This window comes from Cucumis sativus, chromosome 3 (assembly GCF_000004075.3).
Source record: "Cucumis sativus cultivar 9930 chromosome 3, Cucumber_9930_V3, whole genome shotgun sequence".
Taxonomy (NCBI): domain Eukaryota; kingdom Viridiplantae; phylum Streptophyta; class Magnoliopsida; order Cucurbitales; family Cucurbitaceae; genus Cucumis; species Cucumis sativus.
The window spans coordinates 11909458-11918676 of NC_026657.2; the positions used below are offsets into that span (position 1 = coordinate 11909458).

The following is a 9219-nucleotide window of genomic DNA, read 5'->3' on the forward strand; positions in this document are numbered from 1 at the left end:
CAAATTACATTGATTTCTTTAAATACGACGTTCATTTTAAACTTTTTTTTACGTGTGAATAAATTATATTTTTGTTTTTTAATTGATATTCTAAATGCAATACACAAATTGCATTATTTAACAATTGATTTAAACCAATGACTAACAACATATACGAATAACAAAATAGTTTTTAGGAATTAAGTTATAAATTGAAGTCAATTACATTGAACATATTGTAAGAGCAAAAACTATTAAATTAATATTCTAACTCCAATACACAAATTTCATATATTTAATTTACCAAATCGTTGAATTTTTCGTAAAACAGTTTGCCTTAATTTATTTAAATACGAAGTCATTTTCAACATTTTTTAAGTAATATGTGCAAATAAATTATTGTTATTATTTAAAAAGTTATATTCTAACTTCAATATACAAATTTCGTATACTTAAATTTACCAAATAGTTGATTTTTCCATAAAACTATTTGTTTTCATTTTTTTAAATACGACATCCATTTTCAATATTTTTTTTACGTAATTGTTATGTGCAATACAAAAAACATTTTTTAAATTATTGTCTTTTAAAAAATAAATATATTATAAATCCAATACATAAATTTTGTATGTTTCATTTACTAACCTATTCTAGTTTTCGTAATGCATACAAAAAAAATAAATAAGCGTTGTAATCATAATAAATTATCTAATTTAAAGAATAATATAAATAAAAATTTTAAATTCACGTAGTCATATCTTAAAATTAACAACTAATAAGTATAGAAATTATAAAGAAAAAAATAAGATTAAATAGTATTTAAATTTAAATGGATTAGTTATAAATAAAGAATGACGAGAAGGATTAAATGGTTTAGAAAGGGTTATCCACGTGGACCCTTTCCCTCCCCCAAATTTATGTTAGGATTGGATAAAAGGAATTTGTACAAATAATTTGGAAGAAATATTAATTAAGAATTTATATTGATTTGCAAATATAAACTTAGAGGTTTGATTTAATAAAATTTTAATGATCAAATTTATATCCTTATTAGTTTCTAGTTTAAATCGATGCCACACTCACAGTACAGTGGTATGAATATAATTGATATTTGTTTAGAAAAAATACATGAACTTTACTCTTTCTTAAAATATGTTGTTCTATTTTTAAAATTTGTATAGTTAAATCTTTACCTTGGATGTTCCGTTTCTCAAATTTTGAGACTCATCCTCCTTCGATCCATTCAAATATCTTCTAAAAGAAATCTCGTACTAACGAAAAATAGTTGTGTTAACTTATATACCTATAATCATTCTCTTATCTAATCGATGTGAAACTATGGTAATGTTTCCAATAATTTTCTTCTCCTCTCTCCTATCCTCATTTCGAGCTTCGTTTGAAGAGGAATCGACAGAAAATCGTAAAGAGGGTCACTTGAGCTCAAAGCAGACGCAAGTCACGAAACTTGGTAAAAAATTTAACCAAAAGAGAGAAAGGTTGTGGCACGATCACCAAAATCCTTTAGTGGACATTGAGTCTCATTCTTTGTCGGAGTTGGTGCGGTCAAGTAATTAAAACACGTAGATTATGATTTGTATGAAGTTGAGGCCCTTGGTTTTGTCTACTTTTGTCAATATCTATTAATTAGATCCCTAAAGAGAAGAACGAAGTAGCCCACAACTTTAATTTATGCTTCTTTGGCTTCCTCTTCAAGGTCCCTTGAGTCTATATAAAGTTGTATTTAATTTCGATTTTTCTCCTCGATTCCTTCTTATTCTTGAAGGGTTGACGATTTTTGTGTATAGTTTCGACTAATACATCTACATTTAAAAAGAATAATTTTATCTAAAATTCTACAATACAATGCATGTTTTTTCATATTACATATAACTCGTTAATTTGCTTTAAACAAATAAATTCATATGTTTTAGTCAAGAATACAATACTATGTAGTATATATATGTTTTAACCGGTTAAATTATGTTCAAATCGATCACATTTCACTTTCTTTATTGAGTAAACATTTAACTAAACCATCGTTCAAATCTTAATATACTCGTTAGCATTTAAAACATCAAATACCAAACAACTCCAACAGCAAAAACACAAAAGAAGAATGATTATATTTCCATCTATATAAGTCACATTTCATCATCAAATTAAACTAATCAAAATTAAAACATAGGGTATGGTAATATAATTAATCAATTATTAGTTAAGTGTTGCATTATTATTATTATGATCATTATTCTTCGATTGTAAAGGGTAAGTCAAAGTAGCAATATGGTTATGAGCCACAGTTCCAATCCAAAGCTTCCCTTGAACTTCTCTAACTTCACTCATTAGCTCCATAACTTCACCTTTTTGATCTTCAAGAACTTCTAAAATCTCACCATTTTCACTAAAAAGTGAAATCACAGTGTACATTTTCATCCCTATTAATCTAGCCAAGAAGCTCATCCTTAATGGTAACCTAAAATAAATGCTTCTTATCCATGGATTGTGAGTTAAAACCTCTTGTGCTTTTGTTCTGCAACAATCTATGGCTACCCAATATTCATTTCTGTCATTCCTTCTTACATTGTCTGGAAACCCTGGAAGATTGGCCACTACTTCCACTTTTCCGTTTCTTGCACCTTCTAGCCATAGCTTCATTAATCTGTGTATATGTCACAATATATATGTTAATCAATATCAAAACAGAATGACATTATCGTAGTATTATAGTATTAACACTTAAAAGAGTTGATAATACAAGGTTGATTTAGTTCATATCGTACTTTCATTTATTTCTGTTTCTTTCCTTTGTAAATCCTTTCGTATACTTTGACCGTTACACTCTTTGTTTCTACAATATTTTAGTTTTTTAATTAAGTAAAAGTTTTGTTAAATGATCAATCGATAATTTAAGATGATATCAAAATAGATAGTTAAATAGGGTTTTGTGTATTTTGGTCCATCTACATACATATATTTGAGGTGGCCGGAGGGGAGTTTTGATAATGTGACACTAAATTTTTCCTTATCAACCGTACACAAGTTTTTTGGTCAATGAATGATTTAAAAAGTTAATAGTTTTTTTTTCTTTCAAATTTCCACGTTCAAGGATTTTTATGGGGTCTATATTTGTTAGATCAATACGCATGATAAACAAGAAACCATGATTGTCACATTTACTAAAGAACAAGACAATGCTCAAATTTTTAATATCAACAAAAATATCAATATCTCAATGTAAAAAAAATATGAATAAAACGACAACGTCGATGGATATTTCTAAAAAATAAAAAATTCATATTATTATTGAAAATGAGAGAACACCCCCTCCTTTTGATATCAAAACCTATATAGTAATGAAGAATATCCATGAAAATGTGATGATCGGGTTAATGAAAATTAAATACCACCGGGACAAAAGACTAAAATAAATCAAAGTTGTTAAAAAGAAAAATGCTATAACATAACTAATAATTAAGTGAATATTTATATACACCGAACCGAAATAAATAGAAATTGAGAATTCTCAAAGAACTTGTAGTATATATATAACTTTGCATGTTCAATATATATATGTGTGTTGATGTAAAGCTAATACCTGCAATTGGTGGTCTCTGTATATAAAAGGAAGGTATGGTCTTTAGACAATTGCACACCATTTGGAAAGGCCAAACCATTCAACACAACATGAGTTGTTTTAGTTGAAGGGTCATATCTGAGAAGCCTACCTGAGGCTTCTCCTTCCAACAATATGAAGAAATGTTCCCTATACATAAAATCCAACAACTACTGATTAAGCAGAGGGATTTGAATTGAGTGTATAATCTTGATGATGAGTAGAGTGAAATACTTACACTCTATTATATCTCTTGCTGGTGTCAGTGAAGAAGATGGAGCCATTGTTATGGATATCAAGATCATTAGCAAAGAGAATGGGAGTTCCTTCAACATGAGTGGCTAAGGGAGTGGCAGTTCCACCTTGAGGACCAACCACAAGAAGCCCATAATATGCATCAGCAATGTATAAATTCCCACTTTGTTTCTCAAATCTTAGGCCAAGGGGCCTTCCACATTTCTTCTCATTTTTCCATTGCTTTGCTGTGGTTGAATCAACCCCTTTAGCACACACCTTCTCTGACCTGATTTTATCAATTCCTCCATTTATTAATTCAAAAATCCCTAATTTGCTTCAGTTTAATCAAACTATACATTTTGATTTTTATCCAATTCTTCTTAGTGCATGTGCATTTAATGAAGTATAAAATGAAACTTCATTAACAAGAATGGAATATACGATAAATTTAATTTTAGGATTTAAAGAGAACAAATTTCTAAACTTTACCAATTTGGTGTGACAATTGCAAAAGTCTCCCACCCAATTTCCTCCCCCATCCATCTAACAATGCGGCCATCAGCAAGCCCAGTGTAAGGTCCACGGCCCAATGCATCAAACTCCAAGGACTCAGGCCCAAAAACCTCATCTTCAAATTCCAAATTTCCAAGGCCCAAACGACTCTCATTATCCTTAGGCCAATGGCCCATAACCTGGCTGTAAGGTGCAATGTCATGCTTCACCGGCCTGAAATCATAGCCCCCAACAGGGCTCATCTCAAATGGGTCCATTACTACAAAGCCCAGGCCCAAAACTAGCAAGAAAAGCACCGGGTGTTGAAGCAAAGATTCATCCTTCACTATTCCTTTCTTCTGCATCTCAAAAAGTGTTTGTAGGGAGAGAAGACGCACTTAGAATCAGAAATCTTTTAGAGAGAGAGAGAGAGACAGAGAAGAGGGGCAAAGAGGGCTTAAGTTGAGTTGAGTTGAGTGAGCTCTCTCAAATTGAGGAGTTTAAATAGTTGCTGCTAACTTATGAAAGGTTGGAAGGGGGAGGAGGGAGGAGGGAGGAGGGGCCATGCCCTAATTGTGTGGGAGGATTTTAGGGTTGAAATTAGGTTACTTTTGGTTGAAGTGTGCATGTTTTCTGTATTATTTCTTATTGTTGGGTGGTAGCATAGCATACTAATGTTTCTTAGATTTTCCTTCATTTTTTGTTCAAAGTTCAAATGGTTGGTACTTTAATTCTCATGCAAATTGGCATCGGAATCTCTACTTTTAAGTTTGATAACAATGGAAATGGAGTTCCCAATAACTTATGACATTTTGACAATGATGTATATCTTTATAATTAGTTGCATTGGAGTGTTTAATTTGTATGGATAAAATGTAAAGAGATTGTATTGGTAATGTTTTTATCCATAAGAATATGATTTTGTTTTATACCAATCTGTTTGTCGTCTAAGGATTTTAATATGTATAAAGTATTAACCAAATTAGAAACACAGAGAATGAATATCTGAAAAGTAATTCTTTTTAGATTCTAAAAATTGGCCCTTTGAGCCTTTTTGAATGAATGAGCTTTTGTGCATGGATTAAAATTATATGTAACCAACATAAAAATCAAACAAATTACATATATATATATATATATATATATATATGATATTGGAGATTGTTCGAGAGGAGGTCTAGAAGGTGTTAGAATGTATGAGGAATCAAGGATGGAACAAAAATAAGATCATGAAACATAAAAGCGATGAAAAACAAAATAAATTTAATATTATAAATCAAGTAAAAAATGCTCTATTTGAACGTGAGTTTTGAATTATAACATAGAGTACAGAGAAAGGAGTTCTTTTGAAACACTCAACCACTTTTGAAAGGGTAAAAAAAAAGGGTTCAATCGCTGAGATAGTGAATTATATTAGTAAAAGTAAATAATAATTATATTAGTAAAAGTAAAGTGAACTTAATTTCATATTTATTATTTTGAGTCTATTTAGTTTATATTAGTTTGATTATTTAATTTTTTTTATAATTTAATTGTTAAAATGGGTAATCAATTATAATTAATTTAGTATAAAGTACACTTCTAGAGTCATGGACTAATACTAAATTGTTTTCATCCGTGATATATTGAATTAAGTGCAATATAAATTGAATTAATTTGACTATAACGAAAACAAATCAACTAATAAATGTGACATAAAATGTCTTAGATATAAAGAGCTATTTGTTGAGACTTGTATAATTTGAATATCTTAAATGGTTACCAATGTGATTTAAATTGTAGCATTTCCTCGTTATCTCCACTTAACACACACAAGAATATAAGCTGCAAATGGTCAAATCAAACGAAGTAGACTTACCACTTTATCAATTCACAATTTTAGATAAAAGAAAGAAAAATGACACATACATTGTGTATTAAATTACACATTTAACATCAAATTTATCAGTTCTTACATATTCTACTCTCAATTTTGCATGACAATGTTTATCCTACATCCAATTACTTGAATGAGAAATGGTATAATAAGTTAGGGCATACCTTAGCGAATTGATTTCCACAGTCTTGTAGTCATAGAAGTTTGCAAATTAGTGTTGGTAGCATCACTCCCCATGGAATTAGATGGTTCCATTGGCATGGCTGAAGAAGGGTTCAGCTCAGAGAACCTAAAACACCCTAAAATTCTTTCAGGAACCTCAACCTTTGTTTTTCCTTCAATAAGAAAGGCTATATCAGCTGTTAAAGTTGTGAAGTAACCAAACACCAGATGAAACACGGCCTTTGCCATGATATTCGATCCCACGTCGATATCAACTTCAAAAAAGTTGTCCCCTACGATGTATTTACACGAAAGAACACGCCCAACCACGCAGATTGCTTGCTCGCCGACAGCCTTTTTGACAATCCAAGGGCCTTCGACAACATCAGCAATTAGTTTAAGCCTTGAGTTTCTGAAGTGGTCATCGCCTTTCAGGAACTGGTCGATTAAAGAGCCTTTGGGAAGGGGCTCTATTGATGCAAAATAAGAAACAAGATTGTAGTTCTCTTTGCTTGGAAGTTGTAGATTAAATGCCCAGATAAAAGGCCTTGGACCTGTAGGAAACGAATCCTTTATGGCCTTCTGGACACGGCTGTTCGGATGGTTTAAGATCTCTCCAATCTTTGCAGAGCTTCTTATCCAGTCGAAACCAAGAGGTTTTAGAAGGGATTCGCCTGCAGGAACTTTTGCCTTTGTTGAAAAGTACTCTGGACCTCTCACTAGGAACTTGTCTCCATGTGGAGAACTCCAACAATTTGAGTAGTTACCATCTACACCACGAAGTGGAATAGTCCCTCCTGATCTCACTTTTTCAATCCATTCAAGCTCATCTTCACCAATATTTGCCATATAAATCATCCTGTGAGCAATAGTTTACATATATATTTTAACTGTTCCAAATTAGAGAATTACAAAAGTATTTAATGAATATGCAAAGAACTTAAGCTAAATTACAAAAATAACCTAGAGCTTTACCCTTTGTTAAAAAGATATATTTGTCCTTCCAAAGTAGCAATATTACTTGTTCACCCTTTATAAGTGCGTCAAACTACCCCTAGAGCAGAAATACATTCGATTGTTGAACTAATATTTGGATTAGAAACGATGTAACAATGTCCAAGTCTCAATATTGCACTTCTAGTTCCAATTTCCGTTAAAAAATTGGACTTTCTATGAAAGGTCAAGAGTAACATTACAACTTTTGAAACAAAAACTAGAGTATTTCTAAACCAAAAGGTAAAGTCCAAGAATATTTTTCTTAATTTAGCCAAGAATTTGAGCAAAGAGTCCTTTTGTTGAAAAACTACAGAGAAAGGAGAATAATTAAGGATGATGAAAGGATGGTACAAGCAGAAAACTTTCCAAAAGTTCCAATGCGCAAAGGTTAAATTCTAACCGACATGAATCCCTCACAGCTACCACATGCATAACCTAGAGAAACTTAAGTCTCATCCTTATTTCTTGAAAAACCTCTCACTACAACTCATCAATGTTTCTGGTCTGATCTGCAAAAACGACCTGATGCATGTGGAATAAAGAAAGGCTTGAACAATTAATACGAAGAAGGTTTTTGTTTGGCAAGAGTAAGTTCTTAACACTGCATGATTTCTTAGCCAAATGAGAGCGCAGTATAGTTGAGCTGAAACAATATTAAATTGCCACGAAAAATCCAAAATAATACTTCAAATGTGCAGATGGCTTATGACCTATTTTGTGGACTTCATCAAATCCCTTAACATCTTTGCTAATTTCAAAAAAAGAATCCTCAATCATACCTCAACTAATCTTTCAATCACCAAGATTTATATTTAGTACACAAATTAACCATACTCATAAGAACAGAGTTATAAAAGTAACATAAAACAGAAATTTCTGTTTCATGCATTCAAGCAGTTAAATATATACACAATTTCACCACTACTCACAAAGTCACAAAACATGGAAAACTCTAAGCAATCCAAAACTCAACCACTACAAAGCAACTAAATCAATATCCACCCAACGAAACCGAACAACAAATCCATACCTACGAGGACGCAATCCAAGCAAGGAAACCTCAATTGCGAGCCACTAGAGCAGAGATTCCAGCAATGGCGGCACTCAGGAAACCCTAAATAGAAACAGGGAGAGAGAGAGAGAGGAATTTCAAATTCTACCTTGTTGGTTTTATAAGGACAATGTTGTTGAAATTTCCAAAGTCGTTTTCATGCTTGGAGATTGAAGAAGAAAAAAGAGAGGATGGAATCAGTAAAACGGATGGTTTCTTCACTTTCAGAGCGTTGGGGGAGATTCAAGCAAGATTAAGAATATTGTTGGAGGTTAGTTGCTCCATAATTAAGAAAGCATCTGAAGATGAACAGTTGCCGCCATTGAAGCTCTTTACTAAAGATGAAAGCTGAAAGCAAACGTCAAAAGTATCAGTTGGTTTCCATTAAAAACCGACCCCACTTGACCTTATGACTTTAACGATAGATTTTAGCTTAACAATTAATACCAAATAATAACGAATAATAGATCCTACGTTTCAATCTCTCCAAACTTTATAGATGAGAAAATGTTGGAGAATAAAATATACTTATAATTATTAATTAAATAAATATATTTGTCATTAAATGATATATGTATTTATTGACAAAAAAAAAAATTGAAATAATTTGTATAAAAGCAAGCAAAGAAGTCTAGAATTGATTGTCTTATCTTTTATTTTACTTGAGAGTTTTGCCATTTTAATTTGCTTAGGTGAGAAGAATTAGAGATGCATTCTAATAATGACAAATAATTCTTTTTTTTTTTTTATCAAAATAGTTTTAAAAACACCTCTTTTTTCCTTTTTTTTTTTTTTTAAATTACTTTTCTTTTT

At 31.3% G+C, this 9219-nt stretch overlaps 2 protein-coding genes across 3 annotated transcripts; both read right to left on the minus strand.

The window, feature by feature from the left end:
* Positions 1 to 2111: 2111 nt before the first annotated feature.
* On the minus strand, positions 2112 to 5213 carry LOC101216745 (protein STRICTOSIDINE SYNTHASE-LIKE 13). The gene is made up of 4 exons (XM_031882193.1): positions 4319 to 5213; positions 3831 to 4115; positions 3575 to 3742; positions 2112 to 2638 (listed from the first exon to the last, which is right to left on the minus strand). Exons 1-4 carry the CDS (start codon positions 4684 to 4686, stop codon positions 2191 to 2193), a joined length of 1269 nt encoding a protein of 422 aa, XP_031738053.1. The 5' UTR covers positions 4687 to 5213; the 3' UTR covers positions 2112 to 2190.
* Positions 5214 to 6141: 928 nt separating this feature from the next.
* LOC101212734 (protein ENHANCED DISEASE RESISTANCE 2) lies at positions 6142 to 8802 on the minus strand. 2 transcript variants are annotated; one of them, XM_004147614.3, is made up of 2 exons: positions 8516 to 8802; positions 6142 to 7218 (listed from the first exon to the last, which is right to left on the minus strand). In XM_004147614.3, exon 2 carries the CDS (start codon positions 7215 to 7217, stop codon positions 6363 to 6365), a length of 855 nt encoding a protein of 284 aa, XP_004147662.1. In that variant the 5' UTR covers position 7218; positions 8516 to 8802; the 3' UTR covers positions 6142 to 6362. The 2 variants fall into 2 exon arrangements, with proteins under 2 accessions (XP_004147662.1, XP_004147661.1); XM_004147613.3 differs by having other exon boundaries at positions 8386 to 8795.
* Positions 8803 to 9219: the final 417 nt, after the last annotated feature.